Below are 22,677 nucleotides of genomic sequence, written 5' to 3' on the forward strand. Positions count from 1 at the left end.
ATAGAGACAGTAGATCTAGCTGGTCTAACATAATAGAGACAGTAGATATAGCTGGTGTGTCATAATATAATAGACACAGTAGATCTAGCTGGTCTGTCATAATATACGAGACAGTAGATCTAGCTGGTCTGTCATATTATAATAGAGACAGTAGATCTAGCTGGTCTGTCATAATACAATAGAGACAGTAGATCTAGCTGGTCTGTCACAAAATAATAGAGACAGTAGATCTAGTTGGTCTGTCATAATATAATAGAGACAGTAGACAAAGCTGGTGTATCATAATATAAAAGAGACATAACGATAGTAGATATAGCTGGTCTGTAATATTATAATAGAGACAGTGGATCTAGCTGGTCTGTCATAATATATCAGGGACAGTAGATCTAGCTGGACTGTCATAATATATTAGAGACATAGAAACAGTAGATCTAGCTGGTCTGTCATAATATAATAAAGACAGTAGATCTAGCTGGTCTGTCATAATATAATAGAGACAGTAGATCTAGCTGGTCTGTCATAATATAATAGAAACAGTAGATCTTACTGGTCTGTCATATTATAATAGAGGCAGTAGATCTAGCTGCTCTGTCATAATTGAATAGAGACAGTAGATCTAGCTAGTCTGCCAAAATATAATAGAGACATAGAAACAGTAGATCTAGCTGGTCTGTCGTATTGGTCTGGTCTGGTGTATCATAATATAATAGAGACATAGCGATAGTAGATATAGCTGGTCTGTAATAGTATAATAGAGACAGTAGTTCTAGCTGGTCTGCCATAATATAATAGAGACATAGAAACAGTAGGTCTAGCTGGTCTGTCGTATTATAATAGAGACAGTAGATCTAGCTGCTCTGTCATAATATATTAGAGACAGTAGATCTAGCTGCTCTGTCATAATTGAATAGAGAGTAGATCTAGCTAGTCTGTCAAAATATAATAGAGACAGTATATCTAGATGCTCTGTAATAATATAATAGAGACAGAGACAGTAGATCTTGCTGGACTGTCATAATATAATAGAGACAGTAGATATAGCTGGTCTGTCATAATATATCAGGGACAGTAGATCTAGCTGGACTGTCATAATATATTAGAGACATAGAAACAGTAGATCTAGCTGGTCTGTCATAATATAATAAAGACAGTAGATCTAGCTGGTCTGTCATAATATAACAGAGACATAGAGTCAGTAAGTCTAGGTGGACTGTCATAATATATCAGAGACAGTAGATCTAGCTGGACTGTCATAATATATTAGAGACATAGAAACAGTAGATCTAGCTGGTCTGTCATAATATAATAGAGACATAGAGACAGTAAGTCTAGCTAGTCTGTCATATTATATTAGAGACAGTAGATCTAGCTGGTCTGTCATAATATATCAGAGACAGTCGATCTAGCTGGACTGTCATAATATATCAGAGACAGTAGATCTAGCTGGACTGTCATAATATATTAGAGACATAGAAACAGTAGATCTAGCTGGTCTGTCATAATATAATAGAGACATAGAGACAGTAAGTCTAGCTAGTCTGTCATATTATATTAGAGACAGTAGATCTAGCTGGTCTGTCAAAATATAATAGAGACAGTATATCTAGATGCTCTGTAATAATATAATAGAGACATAGAGACAGTAGATCTTGCTGGACTGTCATAATATAATAGAGACAGTAGATCTAGCTGGTCTAACATAATAGAGACAGTAGATATAGCTGGTCTGTCATAATATAATAGACACAGTAGATCTAGCTGGTCTGTCATAATATAATAGAAACAGTAGATCTAGCTGGTCTGTCATAATACAATAGAGACAGTAGATCTAGCTGGTCTGTCATAATACAATAGAGAAGGTAGATCTAGCTGGTCTGTCACAAAATAATAGAGACAGTAGATCTAGTTGGTCTGTCATAATATAATAGAGACAGTAGACAAAGCTGGTGTATCATAATATAAAAGAGACATAACGATAGTAGATATAGCTGGTCTGTAATATTATAATAGAGACAGTGGATCTAGCTGGTCTGTCATAATATATCAGGGACAGTAGATCTAGCTGGACTGTCATAATATATTAGAGACATAGAAACAGTACATCTAGCTGGTCTGTCGTATTATAATAGAGACAGTAGATCTAGCTGCTCTGTCATAATATATTAGAGACAGTAGATCTAGCTGCTCTGTCATAATTGAATAGAGAGAGTAGATCTAGCTGGTCTGTCAAAATATAATAGAGACAGTATATCTAGATGCTCTGTAATAATATAATAGAGACAGAGACAGTAGATCTTGCTGGACTGTCATAATATAATAGAGACAGTAGATCTAGCTGGTCTAACATAATAGAGACAGTAGATATAGCTGGTCTGTCATAATATATCAGGGACAGTAGATCTAGCTGGACTGTCATAATATATTAGAGAGACATAGAAACAGTAGTTCTAGCTGGTCTGTCATAATATAATAAAGACAGTAGATCTAGCTGGTCTGTCATAATATAATAGAGACAGTAGATCTTTCTGGTCTGTCATATTATAATAGAGGCAGTAGATCTAGCTGCTCTGTCATAATTGAATAGAGACAGTAGATCTAGCTGGTGTATCATAATACAATAGAGACATAGCGATAGTAGATATAGCTGGTCTGTAATAGTATAATAGAGACATTAGATCTAGCTGGTCTGCCATAATATAATAGAGACATAGAAACAGTAGATCTAGCTGCTCTGTCATAATATATTAGAGACAGTAGATCTTGCTGGACTGTCATAATATAATAGAGACAGTAGATCTAGCTGGTCTAACATAGAGACAGTAGATATAGCTGGTCTGTCATAATATAATAGAGACAGTAGGTCTAGCTGGTGTATCATAATATAATAGAGACATAGCGATAGTAGATATAGCTGGTCTGTAATCTAGCTGGTCTGCCATAATATAATAGAGACAGTAGATCTAGCTGGGCTGTCATAATATAATAGAGGCAGTAGATCTAGCTGCTCTGTCATAATAAAATAGAGACAGTAGATCTAGCTGGTCTGTCATAATATAATAGAGACAGTAGATCTAGCTGCTCTGTCATAATTTAATAGAGACAGTTGATCCAGCTGGTCTGTCATAATACAATAGAAACAGTAGATCTAGCTGGTCTTTCATAATACAATAGAGACAGTAGATCTAGCTGCTCTGTCATAATTTAATAGAGACAGTAGATCCAGCTGGTCTGTCATAATATAATAGAGACATTAGTTCTAGCTGGTCTGTCATAATTTAATAGAGACAGTACATCTAGCTGATCTGTCATAATTTAATAGAGCCATAGCGACAGTAGATTTAGCTGGACTGTCATTATATAAAAGAGACATTAGATCTAGCTGGTCTGTCATAATTTAATAGAGACAGTAGATCTAGCTGGACATTTCATAATATAATAGAGACATAGAGACAGTATATCTAGCTGGTCTGTCATCTTATAATAGAGACAGTAGATCTAGCTGGTCATTTCATAATTGAATAGAGACAGTAGATCTAGCTGGTCTGTCATAATATAATAGATACAGTAGATCTAGATGCTCTGTAATAATATAATAGAGACATAGAGACAGTAGATCTAGCTGGTCTGTCATAATACAATAGAGACAGTAGATATAGCTGGTCTGTCATAATATAATAGAGACATAGAGACAGTAGATTTAGCTGCACTGTCATTATATAAAAGAGACATTAGATCTAGCTGCTCTGTCATAATTTAATAGAGACAGTAGATCCAGCTGGTCTGTCATAATATAATAGAGACATTAGTTCTAGCTGGTCTGTCATAATATAATAGAGACAGTAGATATAGCTGGTCTGTCATAATACAATAGAGACAGTAGATATAGCTGGTCTGTCATAATATAATAGAGACATAGAGACAGTAGATTTAGCTGCACTGTCATTATATAAAAGAGACATTAGATCTAGCTGCTCTGTCATAATTTAATAGAGACAGTAGATCCAGCTGGTCTGTCATAATATAATAGAGACATTAGTTCTAGCTGGTCTGCCATAATATAATAGAGACATAGAAACAGTAGGTCTAGCTGGTCTGTCGTATTATAATAGAGACAGTAGATCTAGCTGCTCTGTCATAATATATTAGAGACAGTAGATCTAGCTGCTCTGTCATAATTGAATAGAGAGTAGATCTAGCTAGTCTGTCAAAATATAATAGAGACAGTATATCTAGATGCTCTGTAATAATATAATAGAGACAGAGACAGTAGATCTTGCTGGACTGTCATAATATAATAGAGACAGTAGATATAGCTGGTCTGTCATAATATATCAGGGACAGTAGATCTAGCTGGACTGTCATAATATATTAGAGACATAGAAACAGTAGATCTAGCTGGTCTGTCATAATATAATAAAGACAGTAGATCTAGCTGGTCTGTCATAATATAATAGAGACATAGAGACAGTAAGTCTAGCTAGTCTGTCATATTATATTAGAGACAGTAGATCTAGCTGGTCTGTCATAATATATCAGAGACAGTCGATCTAGCTGGACTGTCATAATATATCAGAGACAGTAGATCTAGCTGGACTGTCATAATATATTAGAGACATAGAAACAGTAGATCTAGCTGGTCTGTCATAATATAATAGAGACATAGAGACAGTAAGTCTAGCTAGTCTGTCATATTATATTAGAGACAGTAGATCTAGCTGGTCTGTCAAAATATAATAGAGACAGTATATCTAGATGCTCTGTAATAATATAATAGAGACATAGAGACAGTAGATCTTGCTGGACTGTCATAATATAATAGAGACAGTAGATCTAGCTGGTCTAACATAATAGAGACAGTAGATATAGCTGGTCTGTCATAATATAATAGACACAGTAGATCTAGCTGGTCTGTCATAATATAATAGAAACAGTAGATCTAGCTGGTCTGTCATAATATACGAGACAGTAGATCTAGCTGGTCTGTCATATTATAATAGAGACAGTAGATCTAGCTGGTCTGTCATAATACAATAGAGACAGTAGATCTAGCTGGTCTGTCATAATACAATAGAGAAGGTAGATCTAGCTGGTCTGTCACAAAATAATAGAGACAGTAGATCTAGTTGGTCTGTCATAATATAATAGAGACAGTAGACAAAGCTGGTGTATCATAATATAAAAGAGACATAACGATAGTAGATATAGCTGGTCTGTAATATTATAATAGAGACAGTGGATCTAGCTGGTCTGTCATAATATATCAGGGACAGTAGATCTAGCTGGACTGTCATAATATATTAGAGACATAGAAACAGTACATCTAGCTGGTCTGTCGTATTATAATAGAGACAGTAGATCTAGCTGCTCTTTCATAATATATTAGAGACAGTAGATCTAGCTGCTCTGTCATAATTGAATAGAGAGAGTAGATTTAGCTGGTCTGTCAAAATATAATAGAGACAGTATATCTAGATGCTCTGTAATAATATAATAGAGACAGAGACAGTAGATCTTGCTGGACTGTCATAATATAATAGAGACAGTAGATCTAGCTGGTCTAACATAATAGAGATATAGCTGGTCTGTCATAATATATCAGGGACAATATATCAGGGACAGTAGATCTAGCTGGACTGTCATAATATATTAGAGAGACATAGAAACAGTAGTTCTAGCTGGTCTGTCATAATATAATAAAGACAGTAGATCTAGCTGGTCTGTCATAATATAATAGAGACAGTAGATCTTTCTGGTCTGTCATATTATAATAGAGGCAGTAGATCTAGCTGCTCTGTCATAATTGAATAGAGACAGTAGATCTAGCTGGTGTATCATAATACAATAGAGACATAGCGATAGTAGATATAGCTGGTCTGTAATAGTATAATAGAGACATTAGATCTAGCTGGTCTGCCATAATATAATAGAGACATAGAAACAGTAGATCTAGCTGCTCTGTCATAATATATTAGAGACAGTAGATCTTGCTGGACTGTCATAATATAATAGAGACAGTAGATCTAGCTGGTCTAACATAGAGACAGTAGATATAGCTGGTCTGTCATAATATAATAGAGACAGTAGGTCTAGCTGGTGTATCATAATATAATAGAGACATAGCGATAGTAGATATAGCTGGTCTGTAATCTAGCTGGTCTGCCATAATATAATAGAGACAGTAGATCTAGCTGGGCTGTCATAATATAATAGAGGCAGTAGATCTAGCTGCTCTGTCATAATAAAATAGAGACAGTAGATCTAGCTGGTCTGTCATAATATAATAGAGACAGTAGATCTAGCTGCTCTGTCATAATTTAATAGAGACAGTTGATCCAGCTGGTCTGTCATAATACAATAGAAACAGTAGATCTAGCTGGTCTTTCATAATACAATAGAGACAGTAGATCTAGCTGCTCTGTCATAATTTAATAGAGACAGTAGATCCAGCTGGTCTGTCATAATATAATAGAGACATTAGTTCTAGCTGGTCTGTCATAATTTAATAGAGACAGTACATCTAGCTGATCTGTCATAATTTAATAGAGCCATAGCGACAGTAGATTTAGCTGGACTGTCATTATATAAAAGAGACATTAGATCTAGCTGGTCTGTCATAATTTAATAGAGACAGTAGATCTAGCTGGACATTTCATAATATAATAGAGACATAGAGACAGTATATCTAGCTGGTCTGTCATCTTATAATAGAGACAGTAGATCTAGCTGGTCATTTCATAATTGAATAGAGACAGTAGATCTAGCTGGTCTGTCATAATATAATAGATACAGTAGATCTAGATGCTCTGTAATAATATAATAGAGACATAGAGACAGTAGATCTAGCTGGTCTGTCATAATACAATAGAGACAGTAGATATAGCTGGTCTGTCATAATATAATAGAGACATAGAGACAGTAGATTTAGCTGCACTGTCATTATATAAAAGAGACATTAGATCTAGCTGCTCTGTCATAATTTAATAGAGACAGTAGATCCAGCTGGTCTGTCATAATATAATAGAGACATTAGTTCTAGCTGGTCTGTCATAATATAATAGAGACAGTAGATATAGCTGGTCTGTCATAATATAATAGAGACAGTAGATCTAGCTGGTCTGACATAATTTAAAGTGACAGTAGATCTAGCTGGTCTGTCATAATACAATAGAGACAGTAGATATAGCTGGTCTGTCATAATATAATAGAGACATAGAGACAGTAGATTTAGCTGCACTGTCATTATATAAAAGAGACATTAGATCTAGCTGCTCTGTCATAATTTAATAGAGACAGTAGATCCAGCTGGTCTGTCATAATATAATAGAGACATTAGTTCTAGCTGGTCTGTCATATTATAATAGAGACAGTAGATCTAGCTAGTTTGTCATAATATAATAAAGACAGTAGATCTAGCTGGTCTGTCATATTATAATAGAGACAGTAGATCTAGCTGGTCTGTCATAATACAATAGAGACAGTAGATCTAGCTGGTCTGTCATAATACAATAGAAACAGTAGATCTATCTGGTCTGTCATAATATAATAGAGACAGTGGATCTAGCTGGTCTGTCATAATATAATAGAGACAATAGATCTAGCTGGTCTGTCATAATATAATAGAGACAGTAGATCTAGCTGGTCTGTCAAAATACAATAGAGACAGTAGACCTAGCTGGTCTGTCATAATTGAATAGAGACAGTAGGTCTAGCTGGTCTGTCATATTATAATAGAGACAGTAGATCTGTATGCATACATACATACACATATAAATACATATAAATACACATTCAGTGCCTTGCGAAAGTATTCGGCCCCCTTGAACTTTGCGACCTTTTGCCACATTTCAGGCTTCAAACATAAATATATAAAACTGTATTTTTTTGTGAAGAATCAACAACAAGTGGGACACTATTTATTATGGCCATCGAAATGTTAGCCATTAAAATTAGATAAAACAATAATATCAAGGGATTAGAAATCCAGGGCTTAAAAACAACGGTGTCATTGTACGCTGACGACTCATGTTTTCTTTTAAATCAACAACTTGAATCCCTCCATAGCCTCATAGAGGATCTAGATACTTTTTCTAAACTCTCTGGAAATTGTAATCAGTGTTCTCTGTATGTACAGTGCCTTGCGAAAGTATTCGGCCCCCTTGAACTTTGCGACCTTTTGCCACATTTCAGGCTTCAAACATAAAGATATAAAACTGTATTTTTTTGTGAAGAATCAACAACAAGTGGGACACAATCATGAAGTGTAACGACATTTATTGGATATTTCAAACTTTTTTAACAAATCAAAAACTGAAAAATTGGGCGTGCAAAATTATTCAGCCCCTTTACTTTCAGTGCAGCAAACTCTCTCCAGAAGTTCAGTGAGTATCTCTGAATGATCCAATGTTGACCTAAATGACTAAGATGATAAATACAATCCACCTGTGTGTAATCAAGTCTCCGTATAAATGCACCTGCACTGTGATAGTCTCAGAGGTCCGTTAAAAGTGCAGAGAGCATCATGAAGAACAAGGAACACACCAGGCAGGTCCGAGATTCTGTTGTGAAGAAGTTTAAAGCCGGATTTGGATACAAAAAGATTTCCCAAGCTTTAAACATCCCAAGGAGCACTGTGCAAGCGATAATATTGAAATGGAAGGAGTATCAGACCACTGCAAATCTACCAAGACCTGCCGTCCCTCTAAACTTTCAGCTCATACAAGGAGAAGTTTGATCAGAGATGCAGCCAAGAGGCCCATGATCACTCTGGATGAACTGCAGAGATCTACAGCTGAGGTGGGAGACTCTGTCCATAGGACAACAATCAGTTGTATATTGCACAAATCTGGCCTTTTTGGAAGAGTGGCAAGAAGAAAGCCATTTCTTAAAGATATCCATAAAAAGTGTTGTTTAAAGTTTGCCACAAGCCACCTGGGAGACACACCAAACATGTGGAAGAAGGTGCTCTGGTCAGATGAAACCAAAATTGAACTTTTTGGCAACAATGCAAAACGTTATGTTTGGCGTAAAAGCAACACAGCTCATCAGCCTGAACACACCATCCCCACTGTCAAACATGGTGGTGGCAGCATCATGGTTTGGGCCTGCTTTTCTTCAGCAGGGACAGTGAAGATGGTTAAAATTGATGGGAAGATGGATGGAGCCAAATACAGGACCATTCTGGAAGAAAACCTGATGGAGTCTGCAAAAGACCTGAGACTGGGATGGAGATGTCTTCCAACAAGACAATGATCCAAAACATAAAGCAAAATCTACAATGGAATGGTTCAAAAATAAACATATCCAGGTGTTAGAATGGCCAAGTCAAAGTCCAGACCTGAATCCAATCGAGAATCTGTGGAAAGAACTGAAAACTGCTGTTCACAAATGCTCTCCATCCAACCTCACTGAGCTCGAGCTGTTTTGCAAGGAGGAATGGGAAAAAATGTCAGTCTCTCGATGTGCAAAACTGATAGAGACATACCCCAAGCGACTTACAGCTGTAATCGCAGCAAAAGGTGTCGCTACAAAGTATTAACTTAAGGGGGCTGAATAATTTTGCACGCCCAATTTTTCAGTTTTTGATTTGTTAAAAAAGTTTGAAATATCCAATAAATGTCGTTCCACTTCATGATTGTGTCCCACTTGTTGTTGATTCTTCACAAAAAAATACAGTTTTATATCTTTATGTTTGAAGCCTGAAATGTGGCAAAAGGTCGCAAAGTTCAAGGGGGCCGAATACTTTCGCAAGGCACTGTACATACAGAGAACACTGATTACAATTTCCAGAGAGTTTAGAAAAAGTATCTAGATCCTCTATGAGGCTATGGAGGGATTCAAGTTGTTGATTTAAAAGAAAACATGAGTCGTCAGCGTACAATGACACCGTTGTTTTTAAGCCCTGGATTTCTAATCCCTTGATATTATTGTTTTATCTAATTTTAATGGCTAACATTTCGATGGCCATAATAAATAGATATTCCGATCGTGGACAACCTTGTTTTACTCCTCTTGACAGTTGAAAACTTTTTGTGAGAAGTAGCCATTATTTACTATTTTAGTGTTACTATACACGATTTAACCCATTTCATAGGAGATTCTCCAAAATTGAAATGTTCCAGGGATTTATATTTAAACTCCAGTCGTACTACATCAAAAGCCTTTTCAAAATCGGCTATGGATAGCAGGCCTGGTTTCCCAGATATTTCATAGTATTTTAGTGTTTCCAGTACTTGTCTTATATTATCTCCAATGTATTATCCATGTAAAAAATCTGTCTGTTTAGAATGAACAATGTCCGACAATGCCTTTTTAATTCTATGCGCTATACATTTTGCTTCACAACACTGAAGTGTAAGGGGCCTCCAATTTTTACATGGACTGGATATTTATATATACCACTTGGGTCCTGTTCCAGTAACAATGAAATCAGACCTTCTTGTTAAGTATCTGATAAGTGGTTAAAACGTGCTAATGGTTAAAACATGCTAATAATGGTCCTCTGAGTACATCTAAATATGTTTGCTATACCTCAACTGGTATGCCATCCAGCCCTGGAGTTTTCCCGGATTTAAAGGCTTTAATTGCATTATATATATTTTCAAATAAGTGTCATGACGTTGCCCTCTTTGGGTAAAGCAAGCCCCATCCCCCTCTCCCTGCCTCCCCCTTTCCTACTTCAACTACGCTGCAGTGGTCAGAGAGAGGTCGTAAATTCCTGAGGATCTCCTCATGGCCACACAGTATAGAGATAGAGTGAAGTTTCATTGAGAATAAAGGAATTTCTTCCACCTCACAGAACTCGAGGTCTGAACAAATTTCATGTTCCGGAGAAAGTATAAAAGATCGGTGAAGATTCCAGCTACGAACTGGTCCGTTTGTTACAACTTGGGGAAGCTCATGGGAGACGGTGTGGCCACATTACCATAATTCTCATTACCATAATTACCATTACACTGTTTATATAACAGCCTCAGATATGAGGTTTACATCTAATTGTTGTATAATATGAATGAGTGAGTATGATACTGTTTACACAAGTTTACAATGTGATTTTGGACTGTTTAATGAAGGAAAACTCAGAAAGGGAATTAGAGTTAACTAAATCAGAGCCCAGTTAGGGTCAGGCATCCTGGGACAGCCCTTTTCTGCAATTCCGAATAAAACCCAACTTTGAGAAATGATTACCAGACCGACCATGTTTCTCTCAATCATGGGAGTACAAAGGATGCAGACCATTGCTGAATCTTTTAACCATACCACGTGGTTAAACTCTTAGACTATCGATTCCGACAGAATAAGAACAAGTCTTTGATATTAATTACTAGTCTGCAGCTAGGAATTCGGTATTATTGAATGCGAAGAACGACAACTGCCGGAACATCTATCTACAACAACATGACTGAATGTCGCTCTGAACTATCCCCTCTAACCAAGACAGAGAGATGGACAAAACTCTCCAACAGAAAAAAAACTTTTCAACAAAGACCCTGACGACACACTGAGCGTAAATATATTGATTGCAATTGTTCCCGAATGGGTGAGCGTTCATGTGCAAAGGATTAGCATTTCAATTGTTATAAGTATCAACTTTGTAGCGTCTCATCTCAGTTGACCCCTACTTCCCCTCAGGACTGAGAGGTAGCTCAGGCTGATTGACGGCTCTGGCAGCTTCTGGCTGAATGGCGGCTCTGGCGGATCCTGGCTGAATGGCGGCTCTGGCGGATCCTGGCTGAATGGCGGCTCTGGCGGATCCTGGCTGAATGGCGACTCTGGCGGATCCTGGCTGAATGGCGACTCTGGCGGATCCTGGCTGACTGGGGGCTCTGGCGGATCCTGGCTGACAGACGGGAGACTCTGGCGGCTCTGGACAGACGGGAGACTCTGGCGGCTCTGGACAGACGGGAGACTCTGGCGGCTCTGGACAGACGGGAGACTCTGGACAGACGGGAGACTCTGGACAGACGGGAGACTCTGGACAGACGGGAGACTCTGGACAGACGGGAGACTCTGGACAGACGGGAGACTCTGGACAGACGGGAGACTCTGGACAGACGGGAGACTCTGGCGGCTCTGGACAGACGGGAGACTCTGGCGGCTCTGGACAGACGGGAGACTCTGGCGGCTCTGGACAGACGGGAGACTCTGGCGGCTCTGGACAGACGGGAGACTCTGGCGGCTCTGGACAGACGGGAGACTCTGGCGGCTCTGGACAGACGGGAGACTCTGGCGGCTCTGGACAGACGGGAGACTCTGGCGGCTCTGGACAGACGGGAGACTCTGGCGGCTCTGGACAGACGGGAGACCCTGCGGCTCTGGCGATACGAGGAGCTGGTATGTACCGCACCGGGCTATGCACCCGTACTGGGGACACCGTGCGCTCCACAGCATAACACGGTGCCTGCCCGGTCTCTCTCGCTCTCCGGTAAGCACAGGAAGTTGGCGCAGGTCTCCTACCTGGCTTCGCCATACTTCCTGTGTGCCACCCCCCCAAGACATTTTAGGGGCTGACTCTCGTGCTTCCTACCGTGCCGCCGTGCTCGTTTCTCCAACTCCATTCTCCTATAACCCTCCTCGCACTGCTCCAGCGAATCCCAGGCGGGCTCCGGCACTCTCCATCTCTTCCCAAGTCGTATAGTCCAGATTCTGCTTCTCTTGCTGTTGTTGCTGCTGCTGCTGCTGCTGCTGCTTTTCAACACGCCCGCCGCTTGGTCCTGTTGTGGTGGGTGGTTCTGTCACGGCTTTCTTCCTGGGAAGGAGAGGCGGACCAAAACGCAGAGTGGTTATAGTTCATGGTTCTTTAATAAGAGACACTTAACATGAACTAACTACAAAACAATAAACGTGAAAACCGAAACAGTCCTAACTGGTGCAGAAAACACAAAGACAGGAAACAATCACCCACAAAATACCCAAAGAATATGGCTGCCTAAATATGGTTCCCAATCAGAGACAACGATAAACACCTGCCTCTGATTGAGAACCAATCCAGGCAACCATATACTTACCTAGACACCTAAAAGAACACAACCCCATAAATCTACAAAAACCCCTAGACAAGACAAAACACATAAATCACTCATGTCACACCCTGGCCTAACCGAAATAAAGAAAACAAAGATAACTAAGTCTAACAAGCTGCCATGCCGGTTTAGCCCACTAGGGCAAATTCCCCTATAATTTCTTGTAACCCTATTTACCTTGTTTGTTTGTTTATGCATTTCGGTGAATTACTTAATTAGTAATTAATAAATGATTTAAGACAATTGATGTATGGATGACTCATAGTGAAGACTGGGTTCGTGCAGATAACCAACAATTTACGATGTTTGGAATGAGACTAACGTGAGGTAAAGTAAATCATTCATTAATTCGAAGACTAATTGATCAGATATGAAAATATCTGAAAAGTTATTTTAGGAAATTATAACTTTGTAATCTGAATATTTTCCTTGGTCCCCCGACTTCCTAATTAATTACAGTTACATAATTAATCAATTTGATTGCGTGATACTAATTACAGAGAATCTTTGATAAAAACGTCTTCATTTAATGATAGTAAAGACACGACAGAAGCGTGGATCATCATTATTTGGTCTGTAAGGTTAATGAGCCAAATCTGTTTATGGTCCAATAACACATTTAAAATCATCCATCTACCTACCTCGATGATCTGTTTGGACAATTTGCACATTAGGATCAAAATGACGGTTAATTAATACCATCACCCCTTTTGAGTTTCTTTGCCAATGGGAGAAGTATATTTCACCCCCCCAGTCCATTTTTCACATATCATCATCTAAAATTGTTGATTGAGTTTCCTGTTAATATATATATTCCTTCTCTTTGAGCCAGGTAAATATTGTTCATCTTTTCTTATCTGCTAGGCCGTTACAATTATAACTGGCTATACCTATTTCACCATTTACCACAATGCACTGGCATATTACATCATTTATGCAGCAGCATACAATACATTTTTGGACTCACCTTGTGCTGTGCTCACTTGAACAGGAAGGTGGCGCAGCAGTTGTTCTTGTGGGCACATTTTGTCATCAATGTCTGGCATTCTCTGGATTTATGGTGCATTCAAGACAACAGGGAACTCAGAGAAAACCAAGGTTGAATCATGAAGTTCGTGATCTTTAGGTCGGAGCTCTTGAAAGAGGTTTGAATTCCCGACTTGTTCAAAACGTATTTTCCCATAGTTCCCAGTTTTCTTGAAGTCACTGAAGTCTGAAATTTCCCAGTTCTGAGTTTCCAGTTGTTCTGAAAGTGTCAGAAGTCATGCTGGATTGACAGCATGGCCAATGTTGAACGTTTCTCCTTTTAAGCCTGGAAAAGAGACCCTTAAACCCAGATTTGGGACCACACACCCACTCGACTGAATAGCAGGCTAGTGATTGCTTTGCATTGCTTACAGTTAGCCACTGTTTAGTTCCAAGCCACTCATTGTTGAATTTGCAATTTCTAACTTGTGTAACGTTTATGTCCAATGGCCGATGAGCACTGATAAGTTTTATCTATAATTTCTCTTCATATGACAAGGATTGAAAAGGATTTTCCAGTAGATTGTCGACTTGATTCGATGATGATGACTGCTAGCTAAGATTTTGAAAGTACGTTGACATGATCAGTCCAATCAAAGCTACGGTAGATATAACGTGATTTGACAAACTTTTATCTGTGGCCAATGACCTTGAGCCTTCTTGGATGGGCACTTTAATGTAACTCTATAGCATCACCCAAGGGGGCTTGAATTTGAGCTCTCCACATAGATTTTGGGGTGATTTTAGAATAAGGCTGTGACGTTACAAATTGTGGAAAAAGTCAAGGGGTCTGAATACCTTCCGAATGCACTGTACGGGCCATCCGAGATTACCTAAAAAACAGGCCACTTCGATAGAGCTATGACCAGATCTGACTTTTTTGTACCAGGTTAAGGAGAACTTTCACCGCAGGTTAAGAGAATAAGGTTAAGGTTAGGAAAGGGGGGTTAAAAAAAAATTGGTGGTTGTCCTATTTCACACATGCAAGGTTAGACGAAAATGTAAGAGGCGAGAGGGTTTACTACACCCAAAATCTGTCCATGAAAATAAGACCATGAAGTGAGGAAGTATGTTGCATTGAGAAATCCCATGCAGCCTTCAAGTTGAAACACTGGAATGTGAGATGTGATCATCTCAATCATTATTTCCTTGAATGATGTTTGAATTTGAGCTTCATTACTTCTAAGTAGCCTTAATTTTCTGAATTTCTAACAATTGGGTGGGTGTGGCTTCGTGACAAAGAGCAGCTGCTCACCGATTTGACGGTTCCCGCACAGTTCTCCCTTCAAAACATCATCCACGCGGCCGCCTAACCAGTTAATACTTAATCTGATTGAATTTAGGCTTCATGCTCTTTAAGCTAATTCAGTGATGTTTGTGTTCCGGTGGATTTTGCTGAATAATGTATTCATGTATAAATGTGATAAATTTATTTAATAAATTCTTTAAACAAAGTAAGTACTGTTCAGAAAGCCAGTGGGACAGTAGAGCACTAGTGTCATAGTGGGTCAGTTACAACACTGGTTCAGATCTTATAAAGAAAAAGACAACAATTTTATTAACTTGAGAGAATTCTATGTAGACGTACAGACACAAGTTCAGACAAATCACTTAAACCAAGTTGACAAAGCAGAGCCATATTGACAAACCATTTAAACCAAGTTGACAAAGCAGAGCCATACAGAGACAAAGCATTTAAACCAAGTTGACAAAGCATTTAAACCAAGTTGACAAAGCAGAGCCATACAGAGACGAATTTTGACGTACTGCTCCAATGTCGCATTTCTTCAGCGATGCATCTATCTCGATCAACAAACCACCTCAACCATTGTTCAGTCACTACTGAGAAATGGTTTCAGTACCTGTATAGTGAGTCTACATGTAGACTATCTGGACAGAGAGAGTGCTACTGTAATGTACAGGTTAAAGGGATACGTTGGGATTTTGACAATGAAGCCAGTTATCTACTTCCCCACAGTCAGATAAAAATGGTGTCCAGGGGTTCATGTCTGTGTGCAGTTTGAAGGAAGTTGCTAACTAGAGTCAGGACAATGGACAGGAAGTACAGTGCCTTCGGAAAGTATTCAGACCCCTCGACTTTACACATTTTGTTACGTTAGCCTTATTCTACAATAGATTAAATAAATAACCATTCTCAGCAATCGACACCCAATAACGTCAAAGCGGAAATAGGGTTAGACATGTTAGACAAATGTATTAAACATAAAAACTGAAAAAACGTAATATTATTATTATAAGTATTCAGATCCTTTGCTATGAGACTCTAAATTGAGCTCAGGTGCATCCTGTTTCCATTGACCATCCTTGAGATGTTTCTACAACTTGATTGAAGAAACAAATCAAGTTTCACACAGGAGGATTGTGTCGAGGCACAGATCTGGGGAAGGGTACCAATAAATGTCTGCAGTACTGAAGGTCCCCAAGAACACAGTGGCCTCCATCATTCTTAAATGGAAGAAGTTTGGAACCACAAAGACTCTTCCTAGAGCTGGCCGTCCGGCCAAACTGAGCAAACAAGATTCTCTGGTCTGATGAAACCAAGATTGACCACTTTGGCCTGAATGCCAAGTGTCACGTCTGGAGGAAACCTGGCACCATCCCTACGGTGAAGCATGGTGGTGGCAGCATCATGCTGTGGGGATGACTTGGAGACTAGGAGACTAGTCAGGATCGAGAGAAAGATGAACATTGCAAAGTACAGAGAGAGATCCTTGATGAAAACCTGCTCAGGACCTCAGACTGGGGCGAAGGTTCCCCTTCCAACAGGGCAATGACCCTAAGCACACAGCCAAGACAACGCAGGAGTGGCTTCAGGACAAGTCTCTGGAGAGACCTGAAAATAGCTGAGCAGCAATGCTCTCCATCCAACCTGACAGAGTTGAGAGGATCTGCAGAGAAGAATGGGAGAAAGAAACTCCCCAAAGACAGGTGTGCCATGCTTTTAGCCTCATACCCAAAAGCGATTCCCCCTCAGGAGACTGAAAAGATTTGGCATGGGTCCTAAGATCCTCAAAAGGTTTGACAGCTGCACAAATCACTGCCTGGTACGGTAACTGCTCAGCCTCTGGCCGCAAGGCACAGAGGGTAGTGTGTACGGCCCAGTACATCACTGGGGCCAAGCTTCCTGCCATCCAGGATCTCTATACCAGGCGGTGTCAGAGGAAGGCCCAAAAATTGTCAAAGATTCCAGTCACCCTAGTCATAGACTGTTCTCTCTGCTAGCGCATGGCAAGTGGTACCGGAGCGCCAAGTCTAGGTCCAAATGGCTTCTAAACAGCTTCAACCCCAAGCCATAAGACTCCTGAACAGCTAATCAAATGGCTACCCAGACTATTTGCATTGCCCCCCCCCCCCTATTTTACACTGCTGCTATTCTGTTTATTATCTATGCATAGTCACTTTAATAACTTTACCTACATGTACATATTACCTCAATTACCACGACTAACCAGTGCCCCCGCACATCGACTCTGTACCGGAACCCCCTGTATATAGCTTCGCTATTGATATTTTATTGCTGCTCTTTAATTATTGATTTATTTATTTAAAAAATAAAAAAAAATGTTGGCTTTTTAAAAATTAAATCTGCATTGTTGGTTAAGGGCTTGTAAGTAAGCATTTCACTGTAAGGTCTACACACCTGTTGTATTCGGCGCATGTGACTACAATTTGAGTCAAGGCTGTAATGGCTGCCAAAGGTGCTTCAACAAAGTACTGAATACTTACGTAAATGCAATACGTTTTTATTTTTAATACATTTACCCAAATTTCTAAAAAGCTTTTTTTTGCTTTGTCATTATGGGGTATTGTGATGTCATTATGGGATATTGTGATGTCATTATGGGGTATTGTGATGTCATTATGGGGTATTGTGATGTCATTATGGGGTGTATATTGATGAGGAAAGACAACAATATAATCAATTTTAGAATAAGCCTAACGTAACAAAATGTGGAAAAAGTCAAGGGGTCTGAATATTTTCCGGATGCTCTGTATATGATATCAGCTAGCATGACCTCTGACTTCCTACCTACTGAATGCAGAGACATAAAAACGGCATCCACATGGTATTCATCCGACTCTGGGGAAGTCAATAAATGCTCAAAATCCCAAAGTATGCTGTTAACTCCAGGTGGCAGATGATGGACAGTTGAATCTGTTTGGTCATGTTTCCTTCATCCTCCACTCCTCAACCCCACCGTCTTCTACCTCACATCATGTCCAGCTGTAGGGATAGGAGATAAACCACGGTAGAGAAGTCACATATACAACTGTTGATCTTGTAGATGTGTAGCCGCCAACCCCCCCAAACACACTTTCTCCCTGAAAATGTAAACACAAAAGATTAACACTCACCAAGTCGTCCACATCTCCTGTATCGTCCACCACAGCTGCTACTACCTCCTCTTTCTTCTCCCCTGCAGTCAGGAACTAAGGACAGAGTCAGGCTTCAATCAGGAAATAGGACTGGACAACTTCTCGTCAGTCATTTTACAACCACTCAGATATACTGTCCAAAAATATACACGCAACAATTTCAAAGACTTTACTGAGTTACAGTTCATATAAGGAAATCAGTCAATTGAAATCAATTCATTAGGCCCTAATCTATGGATTTTACATGACTGGGCAGGGGTGTAGCCATGGGTGGGCCTGGGATGGCATAAGCTCACCCGCTAGGGAGGCAGGTCTAGCCAATTAGAATCCGTTTTCCCCACAGACAAAAAAATACTCCTCAGCGCCCCCCTTCAGACAATCCCACAGGTGAGGAAGCAGGATGTGGAGATCCTGGGCTGGCGTGGTAACACGTGGTCTGCGGGTGAGGCCAAATACTCTAAAATGACGTTGGAGGTGGCTTACGGTAGAGAAATTAACATCAATTTATCCGGCAACAGCTGTTGGACATTCTTGCAGTAAGCATGCCAATTGCACACTCCCTCAAAACTTGAGACATCTGTGGCATTGTACTTTTTAGAGTGGCCTATTATACACACAAGGTGTGTAATGATCACGCTGTTTAATCAACTTCCTTGATATGCCACATCTGTCAGGTGGATGGATTATCTTGGCGAAGGAGAAATGCTCACTAACAGGGATGAAAACACATTTGTGCACAAAATTTGAGCGAAATAGGCTTTTTGTGTGTATGGAACATTTCTGGGATCTTTTATTTCAGCTCATGAGACCAACACTTTACATGTTGCCTTTATATTTTTGTGGGTCTGTTAATTTCAAATGAACCATTCTAACGCCTGGTCACCCCGGAGGAAGGTAGTTAGCTGGTTCTCCTGTACCTGCTTGGCATCATGACTCGAGAACGTGCTCCCTTCAACTTCGTCCTTGTTGATTAGGGTCAGGGCATCTGTTAATCAATACCACAATTAATAACCTGCTCACAGAACGCGGCTTTAATAAAGAGCGTTAACATGAGGCCTGCTATTGTACCTTGGACTAGCATGTCCCAGAATTCCTGAAGGCCTCTAACAGGAATACTGGTCTTCAGAGACTGGATGTAGCTGTTGTAGTGATCAGCATTCCCAACCTGAAGAAAGAGTTACAATAGGAGATCCACATTACCTACCATAGGAGATCCACATTACTGTTATGAATTTGATGTATAATGACTAAATGATGATTCGATTTAAAGTAATGATAGGACTATATCTAACAGAATTCTACCCTGTCTCTGTATAATGATGAAGAATGTTTGTTCAACATTCACTGTAAAACCTGTTCACAGGCTACTGACATGTAAAACTGTTGTATTGAATGGTCACCTGAACAGACTGCTCTCTGAAGGTCTGGATACAGGGGATGCACTTTATGTAGTAGTTCATGTTCTTGTTGCCAAGCAACTGCTCTATCCTGCCAGTCAGCTGTTGACACACTGGAGGACACATACAGACATGGGGTCAGGAAGATGTCAGGAAGACAACGGGTCAGGATGGGGTCATGACAGGTCAAACGCTAGCCAGAGGGGTATCCTACCAAGCAAGCTAGATCTACTCAGGGTTATCTAAAGCTAGCCAGCTTCAGTTATCAACATTTTTAAAATTAAATTTTAATCTTTATTTTTACTAGGCAAGTCAGTTAAGAACAAATTCATATTTACAATGACAGCCTAGGAACAGTGGGTTAAATGCCTTGTTCATGGGCAGAATGACAGATTTGTACCTTGTCAGGATTCGGGATTCGATCCAGCTAACCTTTCAGTTACTGGCCCAACGCTCTAACCACTAGACTACCTACTGTTTACTGGCCCAACGCTCTAACCACTAGGCCACCTGCTGGTTACTGGCCCAACGCTCTAACCACTAGGCCAACTGCTGGTTACTGGCCCAACACTCTAACCACTAGGCTACCTGCTGGTTATTGGCCCAACACTCTAACCACTAGACTACCTGCTGATTACTGCCCTAACGCTCTAACCACTAGGCTACCTGCTGGTTACTGGCCCAACGCTCTAACTACTAGGCCACCCGCTGGTTACTGGCCCAACGCTCTAACCACTAGGCTACCTGCTGGTTACTGGCCCAACGCTCTAACCACTAGGCTACCTGCTGGTTACTGGCCCAACGCTCTAACCACTAGGCTCTAACCACTAAGCTACCTGCCACCCAAAATGAAGGAAAATATATCAGCAGGCTGTGAAATGAGCTTTTAGAAGTGGCGTCTCTATTGTATTACTTCTCGTTAATGCCGTCTTTGGTGTGCTTATCAATGCAGGGGGACCTTTTCCCACTCCTATCCATAAAATATTAATCACAATTGTATTTGTCAAACAAAGGTTTACTGTGAGTTAAGTTTCAAATGCATTCTGTCATTGCTAAAGTATTTTAACTTATTATAAAAAATAAACTGACAAATCTAGTTCTCTTCCTAGTTCTCTTCCGCAATCTTTGTGAGGGAAGGAATCTGATTTCATTGGTCCTCAACTCACAGCTAAGACACTTCATTCAGGATAAATGGAGTTAGCCCTGAGTTAGCCTGCCCCGGAGCAGGTTAGTTCTGAACGCAGGATAGTGGAGTTAGCCCTGAGTTAGCCTGCCCTGGAGCACGTTAGCCCTGTGTTAGCCTGCCCTGAAGCAGGTTAGTTCTGAATGCAGGATAGTGGAGTTAGCCTGCCCTGGAGCAGGTTAGTTCTGAATGCAGGATAGTGGAGTTAGCCCTGAGTTAGCCTGCCCTGGAGCAGGTTAGTTCTGAATGCAGGATAGTGGAGTTAGCCCTGAGTTAGCCTGCCCTGGAGCACGTTAGTTCTGAATGCAGGATAGTGGAGTTAGCCTGCCCTGGAGCACGTTAGTTCTGAATGCAGGATAGTGGAGTTAGCCCTGAGTTAGCCTGCCTTGGAGCAGGTTAGTTATGAAGGATTCCTTGCTATAGAAATGTACCTGGCTAAAAGGTGAGCCACATTCATATGACTAGTTATCCTGAGTTGAACTCAAGAGTAAACATACAGTATAGAACACCTGATTGGTAGGATACCCCCTCATGGTCATCTTGCCAATGACCATAAGAGCTGCCAAGACTGTACAAACAGATCTGGGACCAGGCTAGGCAAAAACCGTGGGCCATGAGACTTGTTTGAGAAGGAGAGAGTAGAACCAGACAATCATCTCACCCTCTCCAAACGGAAGACTCTTCTGGCGAATCAGAGTGCGGAAATCCCGTGCTGGATCTACACTGCCCACCTGGTAGAGGAACACACAGGTCAACATACAGTAGAGAACACCTGGTAGAGGAACACAGGTAAATTATATGATATACAGTGGGGCAAAAAAGTATTTAGTCAGCCACCAATTGTGCAAGTTCTCCCACTTAAAAATATGAGAGGCCTGTAATTTTCATCATAGGTACACTTCAACTATGACAGACAAAATTAGAAAAAAACGTAGGATTTTTAATGAATTTATTTGCAAATTATGGTGGAAAATAAGTATTTGGTCAATAACAAAAGTTTATCTCAATACTTTGTTATATACCCTATATACCCTGTTGGCAATGACAGAGGTCAAACGTTTTCTGTAAGTCTTCACAAGGTTTTCACACACTGTTGCTGGTATTTTGGCCCATTCCTCCATGCAGATCTCCTCTAAAACAGTGATGTTTTGGGGCTGTTGCTGGGCAACACGGACTTTCAACTCCCTCCAAAGATTTTCTATGGGGTTGAGCTCTGGAGACTGGCTAGGCCACTCCAGGACCTTGAAATGCTTCTTACGAAGCCACTCCTTCGTTGCCCGGGCAGTGTGTTTGGGATCATTGTCATGCTGAAAGACCCAGCCACGTTTCATCTTCAATGCCCTTGCTGATGGAAGGAGGTTTTCACTGAACATCTCACGATACATGGCCCCATTCATTCTTTCCTTTACACGGATCAGTCGTCCTGGTCCATTTGCAGAGAAACAGCCCCGAAGCATGATGTTTCCACCCCCATGCTTCACAGTAGGTATGGTGTTCTTTGGATGCAACTCAGCATTCTTTGTCCTCCAAACACAAGTTTTTGACCCCACGGGATGAGATCTTGCGTGGAACCCCAGATCGAGGGAGATTATCAGTGGTCTTGTATGTCTTCCATTTCATAATAATTGCTCCCACAGTTGATTTCTTCAAACCA

The 22,677-nt window shown here is 40.2% G+C and overlaps 1 protein-coding gene across 1 annotated transcript in view; it reads right to left on the bottom strand.

Annotated features, from left to right (window-relative positions):
• Window positions 1–17,913: 17,913 nt before the first annotated feature.
• Window positions 17,914–22,677, bottom strand: part of xrcc5 (X-ray repair complementing defective repair in Chinese hamster cells 5) — a 31,433-nt gene continuing 26,669 nt past the window's right edge. Inside the window, exons 16-21 of the mRNA XM_036975366.1 lie at window positions 21,685–21,754; window positions 19,844–19,953; window positions 19,512–19,608; window positions 19,361–19,428; window positions 18,423–18,497; window positions 17,914–18,291 (exon numbers count right to left, since the gene is read on the bottom strand). Coding sequence (XP_036831261.1) covers window positions 18,277–18,291; window positions 18,423–18,497; window positions 19,361–19,428; window positions 19,512–19,608; window positions 19,844–19,953; window positions 21,685–21,754 — 435 coding nt within the window. The 3' untranslated portion in view covers window positions 17,914–18,276. The remainder of the gene's footprint in view (window positions 18,292–18,422; window positions 18,498–19,360; window positions 19,429–19,511; window positions 19,609–19,843; window positions 19,954–21,684; window positions 21,755–22,677) is intronic.

This window comes from Oncorhynchus mykiss, chromosome 3 (genome assembly GCF_013265735.2).
Source record: "Oncorhynchus mykiss isolate Arlee chromosome 3, USDA_OmykA_1.1, whole genome shotgun sequence".
Lineage (NCBI taxonomy): Eukaryota > Metazoa > Chordata > Actinopteri > Salmoniformes > Salmonidae > Oncorhynchus > Oncorhynchus mykiss.